Source organism: Pavona decussata, unplaced genomic scaffold, assembly GCF_977016875.1.
Source record: "Pavona decussata unplaced genomic scaffold, jaPavDecu1.1 SCAFFOLD_21, whole genome shotgun sequence".
NCBI classification, from domain to species: domain Eukaryota; kingdom Metazoa; phylum Cnidaria; class Anthozoa; order Scleractinia; family Agariciidae; genus Pavona; species Pavona decussata.
This window is the reverse complement of record NW_028145444.1, coordinates 691,882-706,313: the sequence shown is the minus strand read 5'-3', so window position 1 is coordinate 706,313 and position 14,432 is coordinate 691,882. Positions and strand designations below refer to the sequence as shown.

General features: G+C 37.7%; 1 protein-coding gene and 1 long non-coding RNA gene across 4 annotated transcripts in view; both read right to left on the bottom strand.

The window, feature by feature from the left end:
* The window catches only part of LOC146486075 (histone-lysine N-methyltransferase SETDB1-like), a 54,085-nt gene that overhangs the window by 11,073 nt on the left and 28,580 nt on the right, over nt 1-14,432 (bottom strand). For 2 of the 3 annotated variants that reach the window (XM_085098062.1, XM_085098075.1), the window contains 14 exons: nt 13,243-13,379; nt 12,572-12,619; nt 8,970-9,189; nt 8,514-8,619; nt 7,680-7,749; nt 7,256-7,283; nt 6,603-6,691; nt 5,868-5,918; nt 5,320-5,451; nt 2,758-2,876; nt 2,450-2,554; nt 1,913-2,006; nt 1,659-1,707; nt 453-585 (listed from right to left, as the gene is read on the bottom strand). In XM_085098062.1, coding sequence (XP_084954188.1) covers nt 453-585; nt 1,659-1,707; nt 1,913-2,006; nt 2,450-2,554; nt 2,758-2,876; nt 5,320-5,451; nt 5,868-5,918; nt 6,603-6,691; nt 7,256-7,283; nt 7,680-7,749; nt 8,514-8,619; nt 8,970-9,189; nt 12,572-12,619; nt 13,243-13,379 — 1,381 coding nt within the window. The remainder of the gene's footprint in view (nt 1-452; nt 586-1,658; nt 1,708-1,912; nt 2,007-2,449; nt 2,555-2,757; nt 2,877-5,319; nt 5,452-5,867; nt 5,919-6,602; nt 6,692-7,255; nt 7,284-7,679; nt 7,750-8,513; nt 8,620-8,969; nt 9,190-12,571; nt 12,620-13,242; nt 13,380-14,432) is intronic. The other variant, XM_085098069.1, reaches the window with a different exon arrangement.
* On the bottom strand, nt 3,775-4,396 carry LOC146486077 (uncharacterized). The gene is made up of 2 exons (XR_014859327.1): nt 4,351-4,396; nt 3,775-4,318 (listed from the first exon to the last, which is right to left on the bottom strand). It is a non-coding gene; the product is annotated as an uncharacterized LOC146486077 (long non-coding RNA).

The following is a 14,432-nucleotide window of genomic DNA, read 5'->3' as shown; positions in this document are numbered from 1 at the left end:
TGTGACCAATCACAGAGCATGATCAATCAATGTGACAAATCACAGAGCGTGATAAATCAGTGTGACCAATCACACAGCGAAGTAAAACAAAGACAAAGAAAACGCGGAATTACTTGCGAGACTCAACTAAAAACCGCTCTGCAACAAAGGAATTTAAACGGGCGCTCAATAAGTGATTCAGTTGCGGTCTTATGTGAGACACCTTATTTTTTTGGCTTCATTGATCAGTAAGCGTAAAGCCACACCACCTAGAGCCCGAGTACATGGCGAGTTTTAGTCCGCCATTGGGACTGAGATTTCTTGTAACTAATAACGAGGGAGAAACTAAGAAACAGACGGCGCCAAAGATACCTTTTCTCCACCAGACATTGCCCCCTGAATGAACAATCCGCAAGGCCAGAGAGCAATCCGTTTCGAGCTCTAATTCGTGATTACATGCACCAAATATTTACCTGTCGCCGCTATTTTCAGATCCACTTGCAGTAGAGGTGCTCTCGCCGCCCAGCGTCTGGTAAATCACACTGTCATCTTCTTCCAAGTCTGACACATTGGACTCGTACCCCTCCTTAGCTTTCTCCACCACCTCTGTAACAACAGTACAACAAAAAACACGTGACTTCCATCACTGGGGAAATCGAGCGGCACGTGACTCAGAGCATGTCCATAGGACCGCTGTAGCTAGCGAGTCACGTGACTAACTTGTAGCTTAGTCAGTAATTAGCATGCCTGCAGCAGACGTGAACAACAACAACGCCCTTCTTAAGTCTTCGTTCGCGAAAATATAACTTAAAGAAGAACACAATGAAAAATGTGCAAATATCAGCAAAATGGCCGAGTTGACGACCCTGAAGTTTGTCGCCCTCCTACAAAAACCAGTCTAAACGTCACAGCATTGCACCAAGAAAATTTACCATTATCGACATGTTTTTCTACATGTGATAGTCTTTAAACTATACAAAAACGTTTCAGTGGAAATACCGTCACGTGGACCCAGCTTACCAAAAAGCAGAACATAAGAGCAGGGTGCATCCGATATGGTTGATGTAACCAAAATATCGAATTCGTGCCAGATACGAACCTATTACCTAGCTCGCCACGAGTTTGCCGGTAATGATTAGAACATTTGATCGGCCACGGGTTCGATTCCCTTCAAGAACTCAGTTTTTTTTCTTTGCCCCACACAAGCGACACGCTGAAAATTAATTTTCTTATTTCGGGAACGAGTTCTCAGCATTGCTGATCCCAGCAGTATGGAGGACAAGTGTGTTATGTTAACCTACGAAATTACCTTCAATGATGGACAGAATTAAAAATTTGTAGATAAATTCCCCCTCCCCAAAATCAATTCGCTCTCAAAGCAAAACTCACCATTTTTCCATCACTGACGTTGATTGGGGGGGGGGGGGGGGGGGGAAGGTTGTCATTTAAATTGTCGAAAGTTGCAGCTAGCCACCAGTCTCTCTGTGTACACTCCAGGAGGAACTGAGAATTTCTCCTCAGTTATACGCGACAACGTTTTATCACCAGTGACAACTAACAACGACCGAGGTGAAAATTAAACAACTCAAAGTGATACTGATGTCGTTACGAAATCTGTTTGACCATTAACTGTCAAGATAAATTTTCTAGCTAGAACAGTATGCAACACTTTTACTGACCGATGTGATCTAACTCGGCTAAGTACTCATCTCCGAAATCTCTTCCTTCCTAAAAAAAGAACATAAATAAACAAATAAATAATAAGTCCATAACAACAATAGTGAAGCCTCATTTCGCCAAACGATAGACAGCATCCTAATAAAAACAATCAATACAAGCCTTAGCGACAGCAAACACCTATTAAATGAAGACGCGTTTTTGGTACACGCATTTATTTTGCAATTATGTAAAGAAAATTACTGTAGAATCAAACCTTGTTCGCCATGTCCTCGTTAAGAATCTGCCCAGCATACGTACAGACAAATGTTCCCATAGGAATATCATCCAAACATCTCAAGCCCCAACCCCTGGAAAACAATGCAAACAAAAACAAAAGGTTGATGGCGGAGGAATTTTTGTGGCCGGATGGTAGTTGTGCTAATAGTGGGTGGGTTGCACGAACATTGAAGACGAGAAGACGACTTAAATAATAAAAATAATAATAAAAAAAATGCTTTGTTTATAGTGGAAATGCACTTAGCTACCCAAAGCTAGTTTACAGGCATTCTACTCAGAAATAACGGGAAACAAATAGTAATCAAATCGAACATAACATGTTAAAAATCCCAACTGGCAGGAGGCAAACCAGCTGGCTATTTACAAGCGTGGCCGAGGCGGGACGGCGCCCTTACCACTGGGCCACGCCGCCTCCTTAACGAAGACAGTTACACACAAAGAAGCAACGAGGTTGAAGGAAATGTCCTATGCTTGGTAAATAAAATATCTGCTTACGTTATCTATCTTTTCTCACCTGTTTTCTGTCTTGAACACTTGTAATCGCAGTTGAATGCCATTCTGAACAACTCTGTTGAAACACTGCGTTCCGCATGCGCAGTTCTGATTACACTCGTAGATTCTAGAGACAGCAAAAAGAGGTAATAAAGCATTCCTCAGGCATCCAACGGAAAACGTTTCCAAGTGGGGAACAGGGCGAAGAGAAAATTCTGCTAGTGCATTTTTGTTTTCAAATACTTAAAAATCTTACTAAAATCCCCACGTGCATGACATTCATACAATAACCGCTGACTAACCGGTTTGCATGGCAGCTCGGTCACTCACCCAGTTTGCACACCTTCCTTGAGCCTGCGGAACTCATAGCCAGTGGTCGTATCTTCTTTGCCTCCAACTGCAGCAGAAGCCTGGATCGTCAATTGTGCGCATGAGCACTTGGATTTATCCTTGGATATTAATAATTAATGACAGTTATTATGAATTGAACAAGATACCAAACGAACACTGCTGGGTTCAAAACCATTTCTTAGAACTCTGTGGAAACCAAACTTTCAGATTTCATTCCGTAAGTTAAAGGGGAAGTGTCATGGTGTTTTTGACCTCTTTTCTTAAAAATAGGCAGTCTCAGACTGCATGTGTCTACTGCAGTACTGGTATAGAAATGTGATATAAAAGAATTGAAGAAAAGGGAAATAAGACTGAAATAAAAACGAAGAGGGAGGAGTGGAAATAGGATAGAGATAAAAAAAAATGGTTGTAAAAATGTTGCACAGAATACTGGTGAGAAGAGATTAAGCTGGTATCGTTTACCACAAACATTTTGTATGAAGAGAACTGTAACTTTATTCTAACATAAACAATATATTATATAATCTTACAACCTGAACCACAACTTTGTACTGAAAGCAATGCAGCAAAGTTCTAAACATAAAGTACTGAAAGCAAAGTTCTAATCTGAAATGTAGGCATAAAATGCAACAGAAATTATTAATTAATCTATACTGAACTTATGAATGGCGTGTTTCCATAGTTTTCGCATAAATTAACTTTTTTCCAGAGCGGTTTAAACTGAATAAAATGCGCAGTAGATAAATAAATATCGTTGGCTTCCAAAATTAACTGCATATTAAGTTGGAATGATTAAACAAATGTTTTCTGACGTAAAATAATATGGTTACCTATTAATCATTTGCCGAAAAACACACGTGAACGCAAAATTCATGGCATGTTGATGAAGACCTTTGGCATGTCAAATTTCATCCGCTTATGCAAATTGTCCTTACGCATTTGTCGCTTCTCAAACGCATATATGAATTGACAAAGACACAAAAATCAACAAAAAGCTTTCCAAAAAAAACATTTTATTGAAATAAACGATGCATTTGCTATTAGAGGCAAAAAACTTTCAGTTTTTTTGCGTGCGTGCAAACACGCATGTAAAATTTGAAGATACTCCGTGTTTGTTCAAAGCGATCACTCGCAGTAAATTCGGGCATGTTTGCCATGAAAATTACAGAAGTTACAGAATTCTGGTTCAAATCATCACTTAAACTATTTGTAAAAAGCAAATCAACATCGGAAAACATCATTTACCGTATTGTCGCCATTGTCCTGATCCGCAAATACAATCGCTTCGATCTCGGTCAGTCGAGGATTAGCGTCGGCTTTCGATAGTATTCCATTTGGGATTCCTGTGGCATTTACACGCTTACACTCTTTCACTCTTTCACTCTTTCACTCAACCCGATGACATAGTGTCTACGCTTCTCTAGAAGCCGTAGACACAAAAATGGTGAAACAAGACCTTAACTTAGCTACAAAATAATTCTAGAACAACGAGAGGAAAGAAATCAACTCAACTCTTGAAAGGAACATCTCTTGATCTGTTCTAGAGCATTTTGGAAACAAAACTGCGAGAACTTGAAAAAATTAGCCTAACATTTTTCAAGTTTCAATCCATTCCGACCTACTCTGTCTCTGACTAAAGGCACTAATAGACAGTTTTGTTTCCGGCTGGGGTGATAATTTATAACAAAACTAGACAATAATTTTCTTGTTTCTGTTCACAGACAAACGTTTTTGGGTTTTCAAATGACATCAAATTCTCGTGATACTTCCCCTTTAAGGTAGCAAGCAGAGGATTTACCAAACTAAGGGTGACTGTTAACACAATTATAATTCATATACCTTGATTTATCTTCTATGTAATTGCAACGTTCAATTGTAGTCATCTCAGTAGCTAGCTTGATTGTAACACAATCTCTCTTTAGCTTGCGGTGGCATAATAAACAGCGCAACAAATTATTGCCGCTGTGAGGTGCATGAGCAATCGTCTAAGCTTCGCATGCCGAACATTTGCAATGTGTAACGGGCAATCAATGCTAAGATGATACAAAGTTTGAAAGTTCAAGTTTTGATTAATTTCATTTTAAATTTCTAGCTCCTCGTTTGAACAGCGAATTATGGAAGAAAGAAATGAATCAAACGATTAAATTATAAGCTCAGTGCCAAGGGGGAAGGATTGATCGGTGTCGTCTGTTAGACCGGCTTCCAATTTTAGTGTCGTAAAATCAAAACAAAAGTAATTACTCTGGCCAATCGCAACAGATGTAAACAACACAACGAGCCAATCGGAATTCGGAGAAAATACATGTAACCGGCGCCAAGCGCGGGAAAACGCGTGCGGCCAAAACACGATTGGTTTTGGTTTGGATTCCCATTAATTGAGAAAGTGACGCGAATTTTGTTAACCATTCACAGAGCTTAGTAATGCAAAACCAATGCAAACGCGAAATTACTTTCGACACTCAACTGAAAACCGCTCTATCATGAACTAATAATGTGAACAAAATTTCACGATAGACTGGAAAACAGAATACAAGAACAAACCTGGCAATTGTCCGTGCAGTCACAACAAGCCAAGAAGCCTGGGTCGAGAACCATATTGACTCCTTCAGCCAGAATTCTCCGAGATACATAGTCGATTGGTGGAGGAAAACAAGTGTCCACTTCGTTGACAACCTGACAGGTGCCAATCAACACAGAAAATTAACCAACTGAACTCATATGTTTTGTTGTTGTTGTTGTTGTTATTTGTTTGTTTGTGGCGAAATAAGAGCAGAAAAGAAACCAGTTGAAAGGTTTAATGGAAAAAGGGCGAAAGTGACCATTTGGTAATAGAAACCAAATTTCTCTAAATAAACGCCCTAACTTGGCAGACCGACTGGTGTTCACGTTAGAAAAGTAGGTCTGTGTGTATTTTGAGATTTAAGGGATTGATTTCAAAGAATTAGCTAAAGTTAGTTATACCTTCTGCTAAAAACAGAACATGTCACTTCCAGATTTGACAAGGAGGATGCTGAAAACGCTAATGATAAAAGCAGATAAAAAAACGCAGAGAAGCGTACAACCTGAGGATTAGTTTTTCAAGCACATACCGAGAGTTGAACATTTTCTGCACCACGTGATATGTCAGGGCAAATTGGTTCCTGGGGACAAAACAACAGCAAAAAAATTATGTAACGTTTTTCATTTCTTCAATTACAGTATATAAATTAAGTAGACTAGCACAGCCAGTACAAACAAAACTCGAAAAAACAAAACCGTGCAATGAAAAAACGGATGCAACAAGTTGTTCTCTATCTCCCAATCAGGTACCAAAGCAAAGACAATCGTAATTTGGCCAATCAGGTCAGTATTACCCCATGTTTTATCAAGCTGGTGCAACAACACGTGTTTACGCATTTTCCTCAAATTTGACGCTGGTCACATTATTTCGTTCCAAGTCTGCATCAAATGGTCAGTACACTCTTTTATAAAATAACGATATTTAGGGAGGGTAGCAACAAGCCAACTCGAGGTTAGGGTGGCCCTCAAGAGTCGAATTGGAATTTAGAATGTTTGGTTTTGGTGGAGGGAGGACAACCGGACAAAAACGCTTGGAGCAGGAACGAGAACCAACAACAAACTCAACCCACATATGACGTCAACGCCAGGAATCGAACCTGGGCCACTTTGGTGGGAAGTGACATTCCTGCCTCCCCCCCCCCCCCCCCCAAGGGATGCTGACCATGCAATGTCCAACACTCGTACAGTGATATTAATCTGGTGTCTGGTGCACGTTTCACGATGTTAATTCATACGGAAAACGTTTTATCAGACAAAATTCTTACCACATCTCTGTAGACAGTGTCTTGACAGGAAATATCAGGATCAAAACAGAATTGGTCTATAGACACATTGGTAGCTTCTGTAATCACCACTGAGGAGCAAAAGAAAATTACAAAATTAGTTGCAACACAAATTCATGTCGTAATTCATTTTAAGGTGCAGACAAAACACAGTTTTGCTTTGGGTTTGCATGTGAAAAGCTTTGAATTTTGTTTGAAAAATGCATGCAGTGTGCTTTAAGTCAAAACTGCTCAACTATTTGACAAGGTACATTTTCCCTAATATCAAATTGCTCTTACAGCTTCTACGGTATTATGATTAAATAATTCCATAAGCATGGGGTTTGGCTGTAGAGCGGTTTTCAATTGAGTGTCGAAAGTAATTTCGCGTTTGGTTTGGTTTTGCATTACTACGCTCTGTGATTGGTTAACAAAACTCGCGCCACTTTTTCAGCCAATGGGAATCCAAAACAAAACCAATCGTGTTTTGGCCGCACGCGTTTTCCCGCGCTTGGCGCCAGTTGCATGTATTTGCTTCGAATTCTGATTGGCTCGTTGTGTTGTTTACATCTGTTGCGATTGGCCAGAGTAATTACTTTGGTTTTGGTTTTACGACACTCGATTGGAAACCGCTCTAAATATCGCTGCATACTTACAGTAATTAGCAAGCTCCAGCAACGACCTCTGCAAAAGTAAAAAAAAAAAAGGGTTTGAAATATATCTTGAAAAACTTTATTATCGACTAACCACCACAGCGAGAAACAAGCACAAAATGGTGCAAACATCTACAACAATGACTACATGAAAATTATCCACAAAAATAACACAGAATAGCAGACTCACAATTGCATATATTACAAGTAAAATATAAATGTTTACATTTCTGACGGGACGACCACTGTTTTCTCTCTTGTGAAACTATCATTAAACTTCTCACATATCCACAGAATGTAACTTCCTTTATTGCAAAATATTCTGCAAAATTTCCACTGCCAATCTCAGTGAAAGTAAAATAAACATTGTTTGAATGAGCCACTTTGAGGTAGCCTCTATTCACTGGTTCAAAAGAATGCAACTTACCAGCCTTTTGTTACAAGGAGTACGATAATACACAGTCTTTCTGTTACCAGGGTGACGTTGTGCAATTTCTCTGAATACAAACAAACACAAAATGAAGTACAAAATTAGTACTGAAAAAGAGTACCTACATTGTCTGTATTAAGTGTCAAAAATTTGGTTTCTTACACTATACCCAATTTTTCCAGTAAAAGTGATAAAGTTTTAACAGTGTAGATAACAAAAGCATAACCTATGGGAGAATGACAACTCCTCAGACATTAATTTTTCCAAACTTAGAAGCGAATTTGTAAATATAAGCCAGAGCTGATTACAACAGAAAGTAAACATAATTAATCAAGCATTATCAACCAAGAATGCTAAAAAGTGCTTCTTAATATTCTCAGTGTAATTTCTTAGCTTAGATTTCTTGCATTTGGTGATAGTTTCAGTAAGAGTATATCTAGTCTTTGAAGTGCAAGTGAAATTAGAACTTGTGTAACTCAAAGAATTACTTTGTATTTGTATTTTTTTTTTGTTTTTTGTATTTTTATTTTTCCTCCACTTGATGTTAAAATTACAACAGTTTATAACTTACAATAACGAAAGAAACAGAGATAGGAAAAGATATAATCATACTAATTATAATTATAATTACTTCACAGCTTTGGGAAACATGGCTCATTGGCAGAGCATCTGTACATGTAAGCATCACAAAAGTTATGATTTTTTTATGGCGCTGAAGCCTCAGATTTCTCTTTTCTCACAACTACTTTAGCTGGTCTACATCTCAGAAAACACTTCATAATGCATTAAGGAATATAATTTAAGCATTCACTATCTTTCAAGATTTCTAACCTTTTCCACTTCAATAAAAGAGGAATTGCTGTTGGATTATGTTTTACGATTTCCTCATTTGGAATACTCGGAGATGAATTGCAAAGTTTGGTGCATTTGTGAGGACCTGCAAATATACAAAATGATGTGCCTTAAATATCTACAATGGCCTGAAGAGAAAACATCCCCCCTCACCCTGAACACTCAACCAAAGGGAACAAAATAAATGTTTTGTTGTACCTTTGTTGATAACAAATTTACTGGAGCCTCAATGTTCAATTTTTTCCCAAGTTTTATTGTTAAATTTAGTACTCCAGTTTGAGATGTGGCACAGGGCACATTTTATTTAACTAGAAAAAAGTTTATAAGTACAACAATATTATTATTTCTTTAAATAAGAAGTCAAACTGAAACAAATTCTGGATAAGCATAAATGCCATCAAACTACTGGGACCAGGTGGGTGAACCTGTGCTCACCTTTAGGAGCGGGCTTGCTGGAAACCACAGGCTCCCCAGGCATTTCACACTCCCCCATAATCCTCTTGTCGAATTCGCTTTTGTTCAGCCTCTCTTGGATCAGTGATGCCACATCCTGTTTTCGCCGGTGTATTGCTGGGATTTGGAAGGCGGGGATTCGATTGCTGCCAGTACTTCTGACATCTCGCCGATTCGCACGAAGCCATGGAGCTTCCCAAGCCTGAGAAGTGGCAATACACAATTAATATGAATGATGGAAGCAAAGTGATGTCATAATGAGAGGGTCCTGATGAATATCTTATGGAATACACAACTACACTTTCATACACATTTGCTTTTTGCAAAGTTACTGCAAAATTTTTGGCACAGTCCCAGTCACTCGTTTTTGCTCTAGAATTGCTAGTTTTGCTCCATTGCCTAAATAAGAGGCCAGGTTAGACTATTGAACAGACTTTGTTTTGATACAAGCCTCAGTGATTTTGAATTTTGTAAATTTTTATGCAAACTACGTTACAATGTAGTCAGTATAAGAACATGATTTTCAAAATAATGAAACACTGCGAGGTTTGTTTGTATCAAGCTCTCCAAGATAATCCATTTTTTTAATAATAAAAAAAAACTTTGACAACATTCAATTTATTTCTGAATGCAATTCACTTATTTTATAGTTCAGTATTTTGTTTCTTTTAATGCTAAGGCCAAAAAAAGGCAGGGACAATCTTTTTGGGCCTCTGCTCTGCAGTGTTGTTTTTTTCAGTGTGGTTGGACAATTTGCATCTTGTTTTAACCCTTTAAGCCCAAATAGTGACAAGCATCCAATTTCTCTTCACAATATCACATGCTGATCAAGCATTGAGCTTATGAGAAAAAAAAGGACATCAAAAAAGATCACCAGAGACAAAAGGTCTTGATGTTTTAACAAATTCTCCTAACTAGTTCCATAAGAAAAATAAGGATAATGACAAGCATGCAATTTCGCCTTACAATATCACAACCTGATCAAGCATTGAGCTTCTGACAAAAAAGGACATGATCACCAGAGACAAAATGTCTTGATGTGTTAACAAATTCTCCTAACCAGTTCCATAAGAAAACAAGATGCCTGCTATACTGGCATTACGCGTGATGCTGGGGCTGATTCATTTATTCCAACTGTATGCTTCGCCGATTGATAAAACTATCCTTGCTAATGGAATAGTTTGAGTCACGACGATCGCGTTACGTTGTTTCCCTTGCATTACACTACTCAGGGTTTCAAGGGAAATTGCGGGAATTCCATTGCGATAACGTAAGCTTCTCAATGACCTCTTTTCAGTCTCGCGTCGTGGTCTAAGACTGTCAAACAAAGCACGATTCCTTCGCCAGGAATTTACCAATTTCCACCGTTTTAAATGTTGGGTGCTTCTTAGAAGTTATTCTTTCGATTTGCCGCTTCAAAATGGTGAAATTTCCGTTTGAAAACGGCACACTTGAGTCCAGAACATGTTAACAATATGGGGCCAAATTTAATCTGTTCTTAATAAATAGATCAAATGATGCGTTGACGTCACACAGGTAGGGGTGAGTGGGTCCCCTCCCTCGCAATATAAGCGACAAGAATGGATTTTGATTGGCCTGCTTCTGTTGAAGACAATCAGAACAATACACCCCGAGTAGGAGAGGGGTGAGTTTAATGAATAAATTAATGTACCGATTTGTAGCTACGAGGAAGAAAAAAAAAAAAAAGAAATCGACCCGTTTTTAGACACGGTATGCCCCCTCAGGGCATCCCGCGTAATAAGGAGAACAGTGTGGAGAATGTGTATGTTGATAGTGGTGCTTAAAGGGTTAACAGAAGGAAGTACAAGATAGAACAGGTGATATAATAATATTAATCATTGCGGTGCCTTCTTTAAATATTAATTATTGCAGTGCCTACTTTTGTTACTGTGCATATGTTCTGCACATCTCGAGATACTCGGGTTTGCTATGGGTGGTGCCTACTAATACAGGGATATTTTTGCGTGGCTTAAAACTATGCGGAGAAAGCAGAACTTAGCAAGTTCTCCTGGTATCCAAAAAGAAAATTGGGGGTAACCATGCATTTTTCAGAGATAATAAAGCTTCAATTTGATAAAAAATGCCATACATTGCTTTATATTTTAGCACCTTTTAGAGTTATTGTTTCTTAGTTATCTCTAAAAAAAAATGCATCGTTACCCTCAATGTTCTTTTTAGATTCCAATAGCCCTTGCTTAGATCTGCTTTTCTCGCATACTAATAAACTGTGCAAAAATACACGTACCTCCGTATTAGTAGGCACCGTCCTTAAATTATTTATATTGCAAAACAGAAAAGTGCAGACACTAGAATAATTTTTGGACCGTTTATGAGGAAAGATTCTCAGCGATCTTTCTGCACGAACACCTTGTGCTTGAGCAAATTTTAGAATTAGTTTGACAGTTTACATAAATGGTGGGGTCAGGTGTGTATGGTAAATAGTTTTTGTGCAATCCTCTCAGGAGCCTGGAGATACATGTGTTTAAGTTATTCTCAAAAAATACAAACAGTTCCCAGTGCAATAAAAGAAGAAGGGATTGGCAGTCTAAAAGGGGCTGACTAAGAAGGTGAACCAAACTGATTGCAGGACTGACACTACGGCAAAGGGCTTATATATTTGGGTTAATATTTTAACTAGTACAACTAGTCTTCTTCATATGGACGAAATGAATGTTAATTATTTCTGTTTTCCAACTTCTTTACATGTATCCTATGGGCCGTTATATAGGCCATATTTATAGTTATATGTACTGTAGTCATTTTTGTCCACGTTCAAATTTAAACTTTTTGTAGCTGTTATTTTTTAACCTATATGCATCTTATGTACTGTTATATATATGCTACATCTATGTCATGTACACTAGTTAACCATTAACCATTTATGTTTACGTTCGAATTTAAGTAACTCTGGCCCTGAAGAAGGCTAGTTGCACTAGTTGAAATACTGGCCCAAATAAATAAGCCTTTTGCCATAGTGTCGGAGTGCAATCAGTTTGGTTTATTTACACGTAAAGTGACGTCTGGCACATGCATTTATACTACAAGAGATCCGCCACGGAACGTATTCAGAATGTTCAGGTTATTTTGCGTCGTGTGGTCCCCTGCATCCAAAAGTTTCGTAAGTAAGTGAGTGAGTAACATGAACTTATTTCACAATGTTTTAACAATTTTGAAAGATAAAGAAGAAAAATCTTGTCTAGAAAACAGGTACACCTGAAATTCAATGTGGGGATGTTGAAGTTAAAAGGACCAGTGCTCTTAAATTATTTTTCCTTTTAAAGTGATGATGGAGATGATGATGGTGATGATGATGATGATGATGTGATGATGATGATGATGATGATGACGACGACGACAAGGATGACAATATTGATAATTATGAAGATCATGGTGATGATAATGATGACAAAAGCAACATTAATGATGAGGTTTATGACAAGACTATAAAAGCAAAAACAGAAAAGTGATCCCATATAATTTATATTAATAAGAGCACTGGTAGGCAAGTGATCAGTGCAGAGAATGTGCTGAGTTAATGATATAGAAGGAAAAGGACTACTAACATTAAAAAGATCATCCAGTATTGAACCATCCATGTTAGGAACTAGGTACTGAAAGTTAAAAGTTCAAGAATGAGAAGAGAAAAACTAAAAATGCAGCACCGTAAGAAAGTGCTGTTCAATAGCTTTTCATCCACAGAGTCAAAAGTTAGAACCATGTTCAACAGCATAATTTAAAATATTACAAAAAGTGAAACTTCTGGATACATTTTAAAATTATTTAAAGGTTTTACATGTATTTGACTTGTCTGCACAGCTTTAAGCCAGAAATAATCGTTAACTGGGGGTTCATTAGATACCCTTAGAAGATCTTCTAGCAGCTTTTTGTTTTTTTTTTTCATTAAAGGAGGCCAAAGATAGTTGAATCCCTCATACACAAATATCACAATTAATTTAAAAGTAAAATACCTACTACAGTCAACTCCCCTTATTGCATACACCCTTAGGATCATGAGTTAGTGTCCTTAATAGTGAGAGTCCATAATAGCGGAAATTTATTTCAGCCAAACGTCTGTAACTTAACCTCGATGGGGATTTAGCTGCTGTCTGTATTATCAGGGTGTCCGTCACAGCGAGGTGACTGCAAGGCGAGAGTTGACCGTATAAGATATGTTTCATGTCAAATACAATGATACTTCTATTGCATAAAGGACCATAACATCAAACACTCTTACCTCACTCTTGTGAGATGCCAGTGAGTTCATGATCTCTTCTGATTCCATGGGAACACTAAGCATAGTGGCTGTGCCATCTCCATCCAAATCAATAACTTCAACGCCGTTAGGTCTTTGTAAACGATCTCTTGGAATAACTGCCGAGTAGAAGCAATACTTTGTTACTTACCTTTGTAATTAGCTTCAGGACATATGCTCATCATCATATACTCCTCCCAAGGAGTACATGACAAGCCTAAAGAGCATCTGTATACTTAGGTAGTTACTATTTCACAAGCATCCAAATTCAAACTTCACGAAGAAAACTCTAAAAGTTTGCTTTCCAAAATATCAAGTGCGTAATTTTTATCACTGCAGGAGAAAGAATACTGACAAAACCTACCATTTTCCTCCTTTAAGGTCTTATTAGCTAAGAAATATCAAGTTGAATTATATATTGCAGGGAAGAAAAAGAAGTTAAATGATTTTCAAGAGAAGTGGAAGTTCATGCTTCTGACGTGATGTTTTCTTACTCAAAAAATAGTGTAGCCAAAGCCTTTGTGGTACAAAGTATGTTCCAGGCGTTGTAAAGGAGAAAGTTGTAAATATATGTATCTATTTTTTTGTGTGTGTATGTGTGTGTGTGTGTGTCGCAAGTTTCCACAATATTCCCCTGTATTTTTCTTTGTTTGATGTCAATTATTAGTAAAGATGGGAAAAAAGTGCATAATTTGATCAGATAAGTCTGCAATGAGTTAAATTACCACAAGAATAGTTCTTTAAAACCTCTTGAGTGTTATTTAAAATCCAGAATCAAGTGCTTATGTGAGTCAACAATACAAAAAGAGACAACGCACTATGCAAACTGTAATTTCATTTATAGAATGCCTCACAATTTGCTTACAGTCCAACTTGACCTTATTTACATTCACAAGACTGTAATGTGTCTGGGTGCGTACACAATGAATTCAATCTGATGCATCAACAACTGGTGCACGTATTTCTTGAGAACATTTCATACTGAAAGATGAACGGCTCAATTTTAACATTCACAGCACTTGACACGCTCAGTATTGTAGCATTCATTTGAATGAACCTTAAAGTAAGCTTCAAAAAATGCTATTCACAGTAAACAGTTTATTACTCAAGAAGCTACAACAAAAACATTACACTTAAGTAAAAAAGAAAAATGTGTGAATAAAATCTGCCTG